Source organism: Chiloscyllium plagiosum, unplaced genomic scaffold, assembly GCF_037043375.1.
Source record: "Chiloscyllium plagiosum isolate Xiang-an unplaced genomic scaffold, Cpla_swu_hap1 HiC_scaffold_18, whole genome shotgun sequence".
In the NCBI taxonomy this organism is placed as follows: Eukaryota; Metazoa; Chordata; class Chondrichthyes; order Orectolobiformes; family Hemiscylliidae; genus Chiloscyllium; species Chiloscyllium plagiosum.
The window spans coordinates 58,029,810-58,047,857 of NW_028270156.1; the positions used below are offsets into that span (position 1 = coordinate 58,029,810).

Here is an 18,048-nt window from a genome sequence, read left to right on the forward strand (position 1 = left end):
TGCACTACTGGTATTTATGGATCTCGATACTCGGGTATACCTGTCACTGGAGAAATCATGTTGTCATTTTCAGACATAATTGTGTGATTTTTCAGTTGCTGCTAATGATCTCACACTCATTAACAATACAAACATGGAGAATCGAAAACACGAGCAGAATAGAGCAAGAATTCAGAACCTGTGGAGTAAAGAGAATTGTATCTTTACTCTTAAATCTAAATCACATGCATCTGGAGCCTGGGATCTGTAGGTCGTTAAGTGAGATGACCACCCTTACTATCTTCTGTACGTAGTTTGCTTTAATAAAATCTGCTGTTCGTCACTCTCAAGTGTGTAGATCTCATCTAACTACAGCTACAGGTTACTATTAGAAAAAAACCCCTCCCAAATGGTGACCATTTGGAGTGGCCATTTCTTTTGAAAGAAAAGGTCCAAGTTAAAAAAAGAAATTGGTGACAGTGTGCCTCCATCTTGAGGAACACCCTCCCTCCATCACCTACTTGCAAAGGCAGCCTGCTACGTTTTCTGTGGCACCTTCTATTGGCTTTCCAGCTTTGAAAACGTGTCCACCATTTTTAATCGGATGGTGAGCTTGCCCTCTGTCCTTTAGTTGTCTAATGCAGGGAAAATTACAGCAGGGTGACTGCTCCCAATATAGCATCATCTTCTGACCCATATTTGATCTTGACAGTGGGACTGTGAAGCCCAGGGACAAAATTCAACCCCTAAATTTAAAGGCAGGCCTTTTTTTAATAAGTCGCTGTAGAGATATGGGTACTGCTGGCAAGGCCAACTGATATTTTTGTAAAGGTGAAGGTATTTTTTTGAACCACTGCATTTGGTATTTTGTTGTCAGTTTTTAGGTTTCCCCAGATGATATCATAGGAAAAGCGTTTAATAACTTAAGGTCATAAATAATTAAAATTGGCTGCCGATGATATTTTGCATTACATTAAATTAGCCCAAATGTCATCTATTATTCTGAAGTGGATTGAAGTTCGTATTAAATAAATAATACTGATTTTCTGAAAAGGTGATATCATCACTTTTGAAGCAGTGCGCAAACAGAAGCAATTATTAATATGAATTTAACAGGAAATGAACAGAATCCACACCACTTTATTAAATGTGAAATTTATTAAATCTTTTGTTTGACGGTTTATGACGCTGGCATGAAAAATAATCTGAGACTAATCCAATGCATGCCAAATGCACCACCACTCACTCAACACAAGGAAAGCTTGTGTAATATTTCATCACAGCGTTTCGACACCAGTCCGCTCCACCCACCATGCCCGCTCCTAGTAAAAATAAACATATTCTACAACCATTAGGCATGCAACAACATTCGCACTTGAAGTCAATTATAAAACTGAAATTAAACTTTCAACACTGGCATGTACTTCAAAATTGATTAATGGATTCCAGACCAAAGGAAAAATGAGATGGTAATAGAAAAATGCATCATTCATGGAAAACAAATTTGGTGAAAAACAACTTTTAATTTTTACCATCTTTATTGAAAGGAACAGCAAATATATAAACCAGTTCTATACGTGCATTTGCCTGTCGTGGACCAGTATTCACTGTCAGTCATTGACAATGCCTCAGACCCTGATTGAGGGGGAATACAGATGTTTGTCACATTTACCTGGACTCCAGGTAGAAGGGACCATGTCATTTCCATTTCATACATACAGCAACTTGCCTTTCAAAACCTCATGAAACTTAATTGGGCAAAGTTGAGTCAAATGAATAATGGACACTATTTGTACCTTAGAGTGAATTCTGCACTGATAAATTAACATTGAGGAAGCAACTTAACTCAGTAAGGGAGCATGGTATAGCTCACAATACAAGATGGTGTCAATAATTTAAGATTCTGGAGAATCATTTCTCATGGGAGTCACTAATCCACACATTCACCCTTCTTTTTGTCACTCTAAATCGGTGTGTTATGCTTCAAATGAAATATAGATTCCCTTGTTGTGCACAACCCAAAACTCATACTACCTAATTCGCAATGAACCTGAACTAAAGCTAATGATGCCACTTCCAATGCTTATCAGTTTAAAATCCAATTAAAACAATGTGCACAAATAATTGAAGCACAACTCGAAAGTTGTCCGAAAGTAGAGAAGAGCATTGACAAATTCCATGTAGCAACACAAACTCAATATTACTTTGCACTGGAAAGTTCAGTTTATAGTAAAAAGCAGTTAACAAAGATAGAAACGGGGTGATTTCCAAACCTCACATTCCTGTTGGACAGTGTAAACTGATAATGGAGATCACCAGAGTTATGGTGCATTTGAGTTATGGACCAAAAATTTAAAAAGGCTTAGAAAATAAATTTCAACACAAGCACAGATTTCCGATTTGGTTTCCTGCCAAGCAAGGCTCCCCAGGGATACTGCAGCAATAACAGACAATGCAAAATTTGTACTGTAAGTATACCTTTCACAACACTTAAATTGGATTTTGCAATATATCCAAATGCATTTTAATGAATTTGTAAGAAGAAAACAATGTCTTAATGCGTAAACCACATGTAATTTTGCAATGGAGTTTTCTGGGATTCGTTAAACACTAATTTTGCACACATGAAGTAAAATATATTGAAATCTGTTTCATGCATAATTCATAAAATGTCCGTCACATCCCATTGAAAAGGTCGTTACTGAAATTTTCTCCTAGAACACAATAGGTCTGGTCTCACAGCAAAGTTCTATCTGTAACAAACTGTGGCAAATTGTTCAGTGTTATAAATGTGATACATTAATATCTTCTTCACACAATTAGTTGCAGTCATTCACTTTGATTCTGTACAAGCAATACTGAGAGAGGAATGTTGTGTTGTAAGAAATTGGAAGTAAAATGCTGAGCTATCCTTCTCTGAACCTCACCATGCCATGTTGCTAGAGAATCTCAAAATACCTATGTCATAATAAGTGTCATCTTTCACCTTCAACTAGTTATATTTCTCTGACAGGCGATAAAGAAGATGTAGCTATGAGGGCTGATGATATACAATGTTCCAGCATGCATATATACAGAAAATATTCAATGTACGCAGCATGATTGTAATGGATATCATAAGTAGAATCTTCAGCAGGCAAATAATATCTGAAAAATTTTTGTATTGTCCCCCCCCCCCCCCACCCAACAAACACATCCCTCCACTCAAACATTTGATCATATCCAATTTAAACATTCAACAATGAGCCATGTTTCTATTCTGGGGTTCTGCACGCTGAAAGGAAACATTGCAATAAACAGGACATGCAATGCTCTTTGATATATCATGTTTTGAATGATTTATCTTTATGTGTTGAACATGACAATCAGTCACATGAACCAAGATAAACTCATCAGGTTAACGTATCACAGCAGGAGCCAATATTTGGTATTTCAAATAGGGAGATATTACTTTACATCCTAATGATCTATAAATAGTGCCTGAACATTCGGCCCTACTTGGTATTTCTTAAATTTACACCTGAATCTTTAAAATTAACTCTCCTATCTGTACCTCTTATTCTGCCGCAGAGAATGAAATGGAATCTCATTGAGCCTTGTGCTCAGATTTCATAGATGTGGCAACATAGCCGGTTTGATTTGCCCTCAATGTTTGAAACTCCCTACATTCCTGAAGATTTAGACACCGATGATTAGTCTTCACTGTCAATTTCCTGAATGATGTCCTCACTATTGCAAACCAAGGCAACTTGGTGCAGTCTAGAATGGGAAACATTTGGGGAGGCGTTGGCTGGTATTCATCCTACATTGAGTCCACATAGGCCCTCCAAAGAGCATCCCAAACCGGCCCATCTTATCCCTTAACCCTGCATTTCCATGGCCAATCCACTTGCACATCTTTGGACTGTGGGAGGAAACTGGAGCACTCAGTAGAAACCCGTGCAGACATGGGGAGAATGTGCAAACTCAACACAGACATCGCGCGAGGGTGGAATCGAATCCAGGTCCCTGGCGCTGTGAGGCAGCAGTGCTAACCACTGAGCCACCGTGCCCGTCCTGTACTGGAATGTTAATCCAGAGACCCAAGTAACGTTCTGGAGACCTGGATTCAAATCTCACCACGGTAGATGTTGAAAGTGCAGGTTCATTGATGCCCTTTGTGGAAGAAAACTGCCATCCTTACCTGGTCTGGCCTACATGTGACTTCAGACCCACAGAAATGTCATTGACTCTCAACTGTCTCTGGGCAATTACAGATTATCAATAAATGCTGGCCCAGCCAATGACACCCTCATCCCATGATTGAATAATGAAAAGATATAATCAAATACATTTACGATATCAGCCATTTTTTTTAACAGGGTATTGATAAATCAAAGCTTTTTGTCTTGTACCTATCAGGATTAAGATGCAAGAAACCAAACTTGCAAGAAACCAAACATGACAAATGAAGAGGATGCTGATTGATTGAACTATAGTTGGCACAGAGATAAGGCAGCATTTCAAAGCGAACATTTATGGACGTGTTACGTCACACCTCTGAGGCCATCACATCTGAGGTGGGACTTGAAACTGACCATTTGACCCAGAAGTAAGGAGACTATTCCTGCGCCACAAGACCTATCAGCAGGATCTAGTCATTTTCAACTGTAGCTAGCTGAATAACTTCATACTAGGCTGGCAGTCTGGTTAGAGCATTGTCATGGAGAATACAACAGAGATTGGTGTTCCCCAAAATGCTTTTACTATGGAAATAGTGCAATATATTTTGCTTAAACAGAGCAGTGATCTGTGTGTGACTGAATGTTGTTTCTCATGCCCACAAATGAAATGCACTGCAAGCCCAAATTATCTTAAATTTATCTGGAGCATAATTCTTGGTACAGTCTGGATTTTACCCACAAATGATTCATGGGTAAAAATTGCCATTTCATTGGTGTTGTGCTGCCAGGCACATCAGCTGGAAATGTGTTGCTGGAAAAGCGCAGCAGGTCAGGCAGCATCCAGGGAACAGGAGAATCGACGTTTCGGGCATAAGCCCTTCTTCAGGAATCAGCTGTACAACCCAAGGACAGGTGAATAATATCAAACTATCCGTCTCTTGATTGTCAGTAGTGGGCAGCATACTGCTGAACTTGCCCAATACAAATCTCAGAATATAGTGTCCAGCACCAGAGGTGATTCTGCTATTGGACAACATTTGTAAATAATCCAGACTGTGCCTAGAATTACACTGGATTGTGTTAATTCTGTGGTTGAATGTTATCTATGCTAACAATTAGACCAGAAATCAATTTACCATGATACTGTGTTTCCTTTGTGCATTCTAGAAACCACATATATTCACCTCACAGCTCTTTGTATCAGCAAAAAGAGTGTGTGTGAGCTTTGCACATGGGGTTATGGAGATGACCAATTCCTTATGTGTCCTTCATGGCAAAACCCCCTAACAATTAAACTCTGCCTGCCCAGTCTGAGGTTTATCAGTTTAGCTAAGATTGGCAGTTCATAGATCCTGCTTGCCAATCGATCAGCCCCCTCTTCTTGTGTTAGGAGAAAGGAAGGGCTGGAGATCACAGTCGAGAGTGTGGTGCTGGAAAAGTGCAGCAGGTCAGGCAGCATATTAGGAGCAGGAGAATCGACATTCCGGTCATAAGCCCTTCATCAGGAAGTCCTGATGAAGGGCTGAAATGTCAATTCTCCTGCTCCTCGGATGCTGCCTGACCTGCTGTGCTTTTCCAGCACCACACTCTCAACCCTCTTCTTGCGCTGTATAAATTGGTGTTCCCTTTCTAAGCTTGGTTTCTTGTGTCCCAGTCCTGATGAGGGCAAGATGAAAACCTTTGACTTCATATCACTTTGTAGCAACATTTAAGTTGTGTACTACAAATTGGTTCAGTCAAATAAAGTAAAAGTTTGTGATACACAAAAGTCTGTAATGTTTGGATCTGAGAATTAACTATTGATTTGCAAATATTGCATACAAAAGAATGTGACTTATGGCTTCTTCCCTCTTTTCTTACGTTTATTTTTAGATGTGGATGAATGTTCCCGATATGGTGGACAAAGTCTTTGTCAGCAAATCTGCAAGAACAGCATTGGCAGCTACAGATGCCTCTGTTACCAAGGATACCAGCTCTTGGCCAATGGGCGCACCTGCATTACTTCAAAATATTTAGGACTAACTGGTAAGTGATAGTTTGATAGGAGGGCTTCATGTAACAAAGATGGATGCTGAATCAAAGAAGAAGAAGTTCAAAGGTTACTGAAGGCTTAGTCAAAGACGGTGGGTTTTTAAAGTGGGTCTGAAAGGAGGAGAAGGTGTTGGAGAGGTGGAGTGCTTTACGAGAGCCCCCCTACGTAACCAGAAAGTTCTAGGATGGGTGTTGTAACTTCTGCAACAGATACTTGAGGTAACAGAGTGCTGACTACTTAGAAACAGCTGCTTTCCATTGACTTGAATTGTGTTCCGACTCTCATACAAATTGACTTGCACACTGACTCCAGAACAGAACATGTTCACAACCTGGGGACTGCCGATATAGGGTAACCATTTTACGTTGCTGCTGTACAGTGTGTTTTTATGCCTTAGGATTTATGTTCTTTCAATCAACTGCAAAACGTTTTGGCTTTATTTGTTCAAGTTCCACTCTGCATCAACGGCTTGATGAAGCACCTTAAGTTCCTCTTTTACTTGATATCCTGCAGTCTGCAACCTTCATTTCTCCAATGTTTATTTTGCTCCCCTGGCCTCATCATCTTGTACCCGTCATCATCAAATGATACTAGCTCAGTCACCTCATCAAACCAAATTCTGCCCTTTTTTGTTAAATAACAAAAATAAACTCATGCTTGAAATCTGAAAATGAAAGTACAAATTAGAATTAGAATTGGAATCCCTACATGGTGGAAACAGGCCCTTTGGCCCAACAAGTCCACACCAACCCTCTGAAGAGTATCCCACCCGGACCCATTCCCCTACGTTTATTCCTGACTCATGCACCTAACCTATACATCCCTGAACACTATGGCCAGTTCACCTCACCTGCACATTTTTGGATTGTGGGATATCTGGATATGGAAAAAAAACCATGCCAGCCACCATTTCAGGCTTTAAGTGAAACCTTCTTCAGGTTAAGGAAGGGCTGAAGTGTCAAGTGAGTTCTGATTGTTTGTCATTGCCGTCAAACCCACTGAGTATTTTCAACTTTTCCTGCTATTATTTTCCTTCTCTAGCTAGTCCCTTTGTTAAACTCAAAACAATGCTTTGTTTTCTGTCCTCAATTCTAAATTATGGTTGTCCAGTGTAAACAGTAGGGCCCATACTGACTCCAGACATACCCTGGTAATTACCTTCTTCCATTCCAGCTCAACATCTGATATAAAATGTCTTTTGCTTCTTCAGACTGAGCCGATTTCAAGTTTGCTTCAAAACTCCTTCTCATCCCACTTTCCCTCTTTCCTGCTTTCCAACCTTATCTCCCAACTGGTTTTGCTGAAGTTCTGAAATTCAACCTATTGAATTTCCGTCATCCAACTGGTCTGTTATTTCCTTCAAGTAGTCACTACGTTTAGCCATGTAGCGAATCACCCCCTACAAACAATGCTGGTTTGCCACATTTGACTGTGTTTCCCTGGGTTGGGTAAAAAGTAAGATAAAAACAGTTATTCACCGATTCTAGACTAAATACATGTTCATTGCTAAGTGTTTCTTGTCGATTAGATGCTTTTACTTTATTCAAGATAAATCTATTACATTCCTATAACAATGGGAAAAAGATTCAAACTTAAAGTAGGCACGTTCTGATTAAACCGCTTTTTTTTGCTTTTTAAATTACAATTTTGATAGCAAAGTCATCATCTTAACGTAAAATTTTCTCAATTCTATGGATTGGTTCTTGTGATGAAGAGCTGGAACATTCAGCATAATTTTAATCTTCTACGCGTATGCGGCATTATAATGATGCAGTAATAAAACCTGCTCCTTGAAAGTAAAGGCATTATCTTTACCCACAGTGTGGTCGTAACTACTCAAAAATGTTTATTTAGAGCATATTAATGGTTTTAGCTGAAATAATTATTCAAAGTCATAAAGCGTAATGATTTTCTTGATTTTTTTTTGTTCGAAATTAAAGTAAGCCTAATTCTGATTGAACCCAGTTTTAGTTTTTTTGTTCCTGTCATCTAACTTGAAAACTCCCTATTGGGAGCTGTAAATGAGGTGTTAAAATGTTGAATGCAGTTCTGATCCCCAGGTTGCAGGTCCCAGTTCTAGGCATTTTACTGCTCTCTCCATTAACCTGTAATGTTCTTCAACTACAAATGAAAGGCTCAACGGTGAATGGTTTCCAGAGCTATCTTTGGTTGTAATCAACAAAGTTTGCTTGTAATAAACTGCTATTACATTTGGCCTCCTCAGTCACTATTTCTGTTTTCCTGAAGAAAACAGCTGACCAATTTTATGACCCATTTCCTCAGGCCTTTTACTTGTGCACCCGAGGGCCTTGTTAAGATTGCTGAGTTTTGCACATGCCTGTTCAGGGCCTACTACAACACGGGAAGAAAATACATTGTGTTTTATTAATATGGGAGTTAGCTCTGCTTCATGCATATTTTATCTGAGCTAAATCCGGTAGCTTAGTGGTTATCCAGAGGCCTGGACTGATGTGAGCTAAAATCTGACCATTCAGTATGTTAAGTAAATCTGAAAGTGTTGGTAATGTACATAGGGTTATGGGATTTTGCCATAAAAACCTAACTGGTTCATTAGGAAAGAAAGCTGCAGTTATTCCTCTGTCTAGCCACATGTGAACCTAGGCCCTAGACCACTGTTAAACGGACCTCTCAAATGACGAGCAAGCCACTTAGTTGCACCAAACTGCTAATAAGAATAAAAAATGTCATGGAACATTCTTTAGTTGCCTGGATGAGTGCAGTTTCAATAACACTGAAAACGTCCCTTTCCCCCACCTTAGACATTTACTTTCTTCAACACTGGTGCACAGTTGCAGCACTAAGCACCATCTAAAGATGCTCAGCAGCGACTTGCCTTAGCCCTTTTGACTGCATCGTCCAAGTATGCTACCTCTCCCAGTTAGAGGGAAAAGAATAGAAGGCACACAGGAACATTCCAACCTGCAAATTCCCCTTCAAGAACAAAGAGACCTTGGAGTGCAGGTTCATATTTCCTTGAAAGTGGAGTCTCAGGTAGAAAGGATAGTGAAGGAGGCATTTGGTATGCTTTCCTTTATATGTCAGTGCACTTAGTATAGGAGTTGGGAGGTCATATTGCATTTGTTTCTGTGTAAAAACTCTACGACTCTGTGTGCCTGAATATGCTGATATTTGTAGAATTGATGGTTTCACAATCCTTTGAAGCAATGTTTCGTTTTTGCACTAAGCCACCCTCTGTTGTGTTATGTAGCACTGGCATCCTTTTAAGAGCGATAGATTCAGCTCAGATCTAAAAGCTCAAAACTGCACATCCATGTTGTGCTCTGGATCATCAGCTGTAGCAGAATTGCATTCTTCCACAATCAGAAACCTTGCCTCCAGTTCTGGAGGATCAGCTTGTCCCAATGAGGACTGTAAGTGATTGCCTAAACAGTAACGAAGTTCGCCTGAAAATGAGGTGCCAAATTCATGAAGCTACCACCAGCACTTGATACCTGCCTATTCAGTTGGAAGTAAAGTGTTATAAACACAGCTAACTGATCCCACAGCCAACAGACTAAATCATTTTTCTGATAGCCTGTCATAAGTAGTTATGAATGGTGGTGTAAAATTAAATAACTAAGCAGGGAATAAGGTCACATGAACATTCTTTTCCTCAACAATAGCCAAGCACAGCATGTTAATACAAAAACAAGACTGAATTATTGGAATCCCTGAAAGTACCAAATGTACAGTCTATCATGGCCTCATGCCAATTCAATGCACTGGTAAATGAGTGCACATGGGCGACAGCAGAATCTGTCCACTCAAAACAACATTTAGTTCTGGTGCTGATACCTTGTGCTCTGTAACCAGCCTAAGCTCTAGTCAAGCTGTTTCAGATCGGCTCCAATATTAAACATTCACCTGACAATGTAGAGCTTCCATGGCAACTATTCTGTCAACAAACAAAGACAAGAAGAAATCCAATCTGGCCAATTTCCACCCCATCAGTCTACTCCCAGCCATCAGCAAAGTTGGTGGAAGGTGACTTTCATTGTATAATCTGTAACTTCATCAGTGCTTGGTTTGGGTTCTGCCAATGGCATTGGTCTCTACTCCTTAATATAGCTTTGGTACAAACATGGACCAAAGAGTGGAGTTCTTGAGCTGAGGTAAGCATAATTGCCCTTGACATAGAGTCATGGAGATGTACAGCATGGAAACAGACCCTTCTGTCTAACTCGTCCATGCTGACCAGATATCCTAAATTAATCTAGTCCCATTTCCCAGCATTTTGCCCATATCCCTTTAATGCTGTAATTGTACCCACCTTCACCACTTCTTCTGCCAGCTTATTCCATCCACAAACTACCCTCTGCATGAAAACATTGCCCTTTAGGCCCCTTTTAAATCTTCCCCCATCAAGCCAATATGTGACGGACTGTTGCATCAAGGAGCCGTTTCATAACTGAAGAGAATTGGAGGCCAATCATCTTAATTGCAGGAGACATCACCACCCGAATTCCCAGGGCAGTGTCCCATACCCAAATATCCTCAGTTGTTCTCCATGATGTTCACTCCATTGCAAGGTCAGACATGGAGACATTTGCCAATGACTGTATGTTATTCAGTCCAATCCCCAATTCCTCAGATAATGCAGCAGTTCAGGCAGCAATGCTTGGTCACCATTTAGGCTTGGGCTGTTGAGTGGCAAACAAAGTTTGTGCTGGAGAAGTGTCAAGCAATGACCATCTCCAACAAGAGAGTATCTAACCACCTACCATTGACATTCATTGACACTACCTTTACTGAATTTGCCCTGGCTTTGGAGTCACCATTGGATGAAACCTCTCTGGGCAGGGGTGGTGAGCTATGTAGATATGTAACTTATGGCTACAAGAGCAGTTCAGAAAGTAATAATTCTGCAGTGAATAACTCTCTTGACTCCCCTCAACTTGCCCATTATATAACACATATATCTTAGGCAGAGTACTCTCCACTCCACTTACGTGGAAGAGCACTGATGAGCTTGAACACTGGTCATATCACCGTCATCCAGATAATGTAGTCCAACTGATCATGATCCTGCTGTCCACTTTATAATCATTCACTTCCTTCACTGATGCGACATGGCAGTAACTAGCAGCAACTAGCCACAACCTGATTGACAAACAATAGACAATAGGTGCAGGAGTAGGCCATTCTGCCCTTCGAGCCTGCGCCACCATTCAATATGATCATGGCTGATCAACCTTAATCAGTATCCTGTTCCTGCCTTATCTCCATAACCCTTGATTCCACTATCCTTGAGAGCTCTATCCAACTCTTTCTTAAATGAATCCAGAGACTGGCCCTCCACTGCTCTCTGGGGCAGAGCATTCCACACAGCCACCACTCTCTGGGTGAAGAGGTTTCTCCTCATCTCTGTCCTAAATGGTCTACCCTGTATTTTTGAGCTGTGTCCTCTGGTTCGGCACTCACCCATCAGCGGAAACGTGTTTCCTGCCTCCAGAGTGTCCAATCCTTTAATAATCTTATATGTCTCAATCAGATCCCCTCTCAGTCTTCGAAACTCAAGGGTATACAAGCCAGTCACTCCAGTCTTTCAGCGTAAGGTAGTCCCGCCATTCCAGGAATTGACCTCGTGAACCTATGCTGCATTCCCTCAATAGCCAGAATGTCTTTCCTCAAATTTGGAGACCAGAACTGCACACAATACTCCAGGTGTGGTCTCACCAGGGCCCTGTACAGCTGCAGAAGAACCTCCTTGCTTCTATACTCAATCCCTCTTGTTATGAAGGCCAGCATGCTATTAGCCTTCTTCACTACCTGCTGTACCTGCATGCTTACCTTCATTGACTGGTGTACAAGAACGCCCAGATCTCTTTGTACTGCCCCTTTACCTAAATTGATTCCATTTAGATAGTAATCTGCCTTCCTGTTCTTGTCACCAAAGTGGATAACCATACATTTATCCACATTAAACTGCATCTGCCATGCATCTGACCACTCACCTAACCTGCCCAGGTCGCCCTGTAATCTCCTAACATCCTCCTCACATTTCACCCTGCCACCCAGCTTTGTATCATCAGCAAATTTGCTAATGTTATTACTAATACCATCTTCTATATCATTAATATATATTGTAAAAAGCTGCGATCCTAGCACTGATCCCTGTGGTACCCCACTGGTCACTGTCTGCCATTCCGAAATGGAGCCATTTATCACGACTCTTTGTTTCCTGTCAGCCAACCAACTTTCAATCCAAGTTAGTACTTTGCCCCCAATACCATGCACCCTAATTTTGCTCACTAACCTCCTATGTGGGACTTTATCCAAAGCTGTCTGAAAGTCCAGGTACACTACATCCACTGGATCTCCCTCGTCCATCTTCAGAGTTACATCCTCAAAAAATTCCAGAAGATTAGTCAAGCATGATTTCCCCTTTATAAATCCATGCTGACTCTGACCTATCCTGTCACTGCTATCCAGATGTGTCGTAATTTCATCCTTTATACTAGACTCAAGCATCTTTCCCACCACTGAGGTCAGACTAACTGGTCTATAATTTCCTGCTTTCTCTCTCCCACCTTTCTTAAAAAGTGATACAACATTAGCCACCCTCCAATCCGCAGGAACTGATCCCGAATCTATTGAACTCTGGAAAATAATCACCAACGCATCCACAATTTCTCGAGCCACCTCCTTCACTACCCTGGGATGTAGACCATCAGGCCCTGGGGACTTATCAACCTTCAGACCAACAGTCTCTCCAACACCAATTCCTGGCAAATATAAATTCCCTTCAGTTGAGGTCCTTCAGCCACTGTTACCTCAGGGAGATTGCTTGTGTCTTCCCCAGTGAACACAGATTCAATTCTTTGTTCCGGTAATATATTCCCCTGTTTCTGTCTTCAAGGGCCCAGTTTTAGTCTTAATCATTTTTTTGCCTTTTATATACCTAAAAAAGCTTTTACTATCCTCCTTTATATTTTTGGCCAGTTTACCTTCGTACCTCATTTTTTCTTTGCGTATTTCCTTCTTCGTAATCCTCTGTTGTTCTTTAAAAGCTTTGCAGTCCTCCGTTTTCCAACTTATCTTTGCTATGTTATACTTTTTCACTTTTAACTTTATATGTTTCTTAACTTCCCTCATCAGCCACGGCCACCCATGCCTCCTCCTAGAATCTTTCTTCCTTTTTGAAATGAACTGATCCTGCATCTTCTGCATTATACAAAGAAATATCTGCCATCTTTCCTCCACTGTCATCCCTGCTAAGGTATTGCACCATTGAACTTTGGCCAGCTCCTCCTTCATAGCTCCATAGTTCCCTTTATTCAACTGAAATATTGTCACTTCCGATTGTATCCTCTCCCTCTCAAATTGCAGATTTGGTGAATGGGGGTGGGGATGGAGGTGATAGGTCAGAGAGGAGGGTGGGGGAAGGTAGCAAAGAGTACAATGGGTAATGGGGGTGGGGATAAAGGTGATAGGTCCGAGAGGAAGATGGCAAAAATGCCATCCCATGTTCTCAATTCCTCTGCCTCCGCTGTATCTGCTCCCAGGAGGACCAGTTTCACCACAGAACACACCAGATGGTCTCCTTCTTCAGAGACTGCAATTTCCCTTCCCACGTGGTTAAAGATGCCCTCAAATGCATCTCATCCACATCCCGCCCCTCCGCCCTCAAACCCCACCCCTCCAACAAGGACAGAACCCCTCTGTGCTCACCTTCCATCCTACCAACCTTCGCATAAACCACATCATCCAACGACATTTCCATCACCTCCAAACGGACCCCACCACCAGGGATATATTTCCCTCCCCACCCCTTTCCACTTTCCGCAAAGACCGTTCCCTTCGTGACTACCTGATCAGGTGCAAGCCCTCCAACAACCCACCCTCCCATCCTGACACCCTCCCCTGCCACCGCAGGAATTGCAAAACCTGCGCCCCCACCTTGTCCCTCATCTCCATCCAAGGCCCCAAAGGAGCCTTCCACATCCATCAAAGTTTTACCTGCACATCCACCAATATCATTTATTGTATCCGTTGCTCCCAATGCGGTCTCCTATACATTGGGAAGACTGGACGCCTCCTAACAGAGCGCTTTAGGGAACATCTCCGGGACACCCGCACCAATCAACCCCATCGCCCTGTGGCGCAACATTTCAACTCCCCCTCCCACTCTGCCAAGGACATGGAGGTCCTGGGCCTCCTTCACCGCCGCTCCCTCACCACCAGATGCCTGGAGGAAGAACGCCTCATCTTCTGCCTCGGAACACTTCAACCCCATGCCATCAATGTGGATTTCACCAGTTTCCTCATTTCCCCTCTCCCCCCCTCCCCGCCCCCCCCCCCCACCTTACCCAGCTCCAACCTTCCAGCTCAGCACCATCCCCATGACCTGTCCTACCTGCCAATCTCCTTTCCCACCTATCCACTCCACCCTCCCTGTGACCTAACCCCTCCATCCCCACCCCCATTCACCTATTGTACTCTGTGCTACTTTCTCCCCACTACCAAGCCCCTCTCATTTATCTCTCCACTTTGCAGGCACCCTGCCTCTATACGTGATGAAGGGCTTTCACCTGAAATGTCAATTTTCCTGCTCCTCGGACGCTGCCTGAACTGCTATGCTTTTCCAGCATCACTCTAATCTAGACCCTAACCAAGGCAAATGCAGGGTTACAGGGATACGTTAGTGGGGGTGGTTGCTCTTCAGAGATATGGCATAGACCCGATGGGCTGAATGACCTGCTTTCAAGCTGTAGGGTTTCTATGATTCTAAATGAGCATCACTGTGAAGCAGACTGGGAGAGCAGACCTGTGTGAGAAGGGCAGCAGTGGTGGAAGATTATAACTAGCAGCAAAGAATCCCTTTAAACTGTTTCTACTGGTCAGAATTGATGTATCATGTCATAGGAAAACAAATAGGTATTTCTTCATATTCTCTCTTGATTGACCAAATGATTTAAATCGCGAGATATTATACTGGCTGAAGAATACAGGAAATTCACTTTTAAAATATTTAACATGCATATTAATAAATAGAATAAAGAGAGATGATGTGTTGCAGCTGAAGTTTGTGGAGCTGCCGACACCGCGAATTCACAATGGCTATTTCTACCACAAATGTTCACTGCTCGAGAAACACTGACTCAGAGTCAATGCGTTTGTGTGTGAGATATCGGGGAAGAGGAGAGGTACCTGACGCTATGTTTCAAGAGATAGTCACATCTCTTAGATTAATTATATCACATTTTGTCCATGTCAAGGACAGGAGGGTGCAACTGTCTGTGAGGCAGATATTGGGATCCACACTTTAGCCTTGGAGACATCTCAGTCAGATTCTTGCCAATAGGTACAGGTTCTTGTTCTTGCTGTGGACTAGGGTGCACACAACAGAGAAGATGATCAAAGCACCATGATACAGAGTGCCATTGAAGTGGGTGGAGAAAAAGGCAATGTTGCACTGAGTGGAAGCAGAGTTAAGAGAATAGATATTATTCTCTGCAGCAAAGAGAGTGCCAAAGGCTGAGTTCCCTACCTGGTGCCAAGGTTAAGGATATCTCTCCTGGACTGGAGAGAAACTATCCAGTTTTTGTGGTCCACGTTGATTACACTACAATAAATAGTATTAGGAAAGGGGTTCTGCTCCGGGATTATGAAAGCTCAGAGCTAGATTGAAAAGTAGGATGGCACAGGTAATAATCTCAGGATTACTATGTGAGCCATGAATAAATTAATATATAGCGAATGTAATAGTGCTAAATGTATGGATTAAAAATTGATGTGGGAGAAAAGGGTTCTGATACATTTGGTATTGGCACCAGTGCTGAGTAAAAAGTGAGCTGATCCATTAGGATGGGCTTCATTTGATTTATGCAGGGACTAGTGTGCTGGCCAATAGTATAACCTACAGATAAGGCTTTAAACTAATGGGGTGGAGGTGTTTCAATTGAAAAGAAGTTTAGAAAAATTAAAGAAATGAGAGAGCAGAGGTGCATGGTAGTGAAGAAACCAGCAATAATCGAAGTCTGATGAGGAAGGGCATAGAACATAAGTAGAAGAATGCAGCAGAAGTTAGAACCAGAATAAGTAATTGTGGTCAGAAGTCAAAGCTTAACTTACTTCATCTGAATGCACGCTGTGTTGCACTTGGGGCCGTGCAATAGAAATCAAGCCTTGCTATTCCCAGAACTTTTGCAAAAGAACTGCAGGAAGGAATGGCTGGTGTGGTAGCTTTCCCCTAACGAGGGCGGGAGATGGGAAATCAGGTAACTATTGGCCAGTTAACCTAACGCCTGTTTTCTTTTCCTTCAGGACTTCCTGGCCACTGCGGGGAATATGGTTGTGACATGAGCTGTAACCACGGTGGCTGTGAGGAGATCTCGCGTGTATGTCCTGTTGGCTTCACCATGATTGAGACCAGCAATGGCGTCAGCTGCAAAGGTAGAAGGCTGAGTGAGGAAAGAGTTTATTCATGCTTCCTAAAGGACGTCCTTCTGAAGTCTCACTCTGCAAGGGGATACCAAGATACTCAAGGCTATGGAAGTGTCATGTCCATTCTAAAATCTCAATCAAAGGTTTTGATAGAATAAGTAAGGAGAAACTGTTTCCACTAGCAGGAGAGTCCATAGGCAGAGAGGATAGACTTAAAGAGATAGACAAAATCTCTTGATTGACAAGGCGACATACAGAAACAATTTTTCACAAAGCAAGTTATTATAAATTACAGCGTATTGCCTGAAAGGTTAGAAGGAGGTAGGTTCAGGAAAAATTACAAAGCATCATTAGATAAACACTCAATACAATGACATTTACAAGGCCATATGGAAAGATCAGGGAAGTGTGAGTAATTGGCTCGCCCTTGTAAAAGAGTTGGCACATGCTCAGTGTGCTGAGTGACCTCTTACAGTGTTGTATGATTTGATTCAGTGTTTGGGGCTGCTGCAATTGGCCTCAGAGCCAGAGGGGCGACAAAATGCCATCAGCTACACACTCAGAGCATGCTCACGGGTGAAGAATTGACACTTGGGTCATGGTACCAGAAATCCAGCCACAACTTGGCAAGTTAGTGGAAGGCGATAGTGGCTCAGTGATCCTTTCCCTTGTCGTGCATTTCTCTGCCACCTTTTTGTTCACATTGAGATCCGTTCATTCAGAGCAGGTCTAAAAAAGGAACTTGCAGCTTTCAAATTCATTTGGGGCAGTTCATTTTCTTACTGAAACATCAATGATTGGTATTCAATCCAATCATCATTACAATTGCAAACCACTGACTGTGGGTAGCCATATGATTACAAATCTGTCTGCCAGAGGTCTTTAGGTTGGAATGGGATATGTTCAGCTGATAAACACTCAGTCGTTTTTATGATGTTAGCTTCCTGAAATGATGTGCTACTGAAAGTGGAGTTACATAGATCAATGTGCAAAGGAATGCATTTCACTCATTGACCCAGTCTTCCAAATATGGATAAGTGCTCAAAGGCCTCTTGTTAACAGTTGTGAAAATGCGGAAAGTAGCTTTGTGTATGATTTTGGAGCAGGAATAGAACTGTCCCCTGACAGGATCTGACACGTGGAGGAAGGAAAAGAAAGAATTCCAAAAAAAATGTTTATTTTGCTAATTTTCTGAATTTTTCTAGTCAATTTTTCTGTTGGTGGTAGGGGTGCAGGGAAAGAGCAGACAAATTGGTTTGACCTTGATGGTGCATATTTCTGATATGCATTACAGTGACGAAAGATGGGCATTCATTGAACCTGCCTCATTCCAAAACAATCTGGACTGCCAGCAAGCCTGGGTCCCATGAATAGCATGTATGTATCCGCAGCTTGCACATATTGCAAAGCACTTGCATGGAAGTGCATGTTTGAATACAAATATTACACAGTTATGTATACCATTAC

General features: G+C 41.9%; 1 protein-coding gene across 8 annotated transcripts in view; it reads left to right on the forward strand.

Annotated features, from left to right (window-relative positions):
- The window catches only part of LOC122557922 (kielin/chordin-like protein), a 334,780-nt gene that overhangs the window by 131,855 nt on the left and 184,877 nt on the right, over window positions 1–18,048 (forward strand). For all 8 annotated transcript variants that reach the window (XR_015760203.1, XM_043706141.2, XM_087996706.1 and 5 more), the window contains exons 6-7: window positions 6,015–6,167; window positions 16,462–16,590. Coding sequence is in view for 7 of the 8 variants with exons in the window: in XM_043706141.2 (XP_043562076.2) it covers window positions 6,015–6,167; window positions 16,462–16,590 (282 nt within the window). In the remaining variant the exon portion in view is untranslated. The remainder of the gene's footprint in view (window positions 1–6,014; window positions 6,168–16,461; window positions 16,591–18,048) is intronic.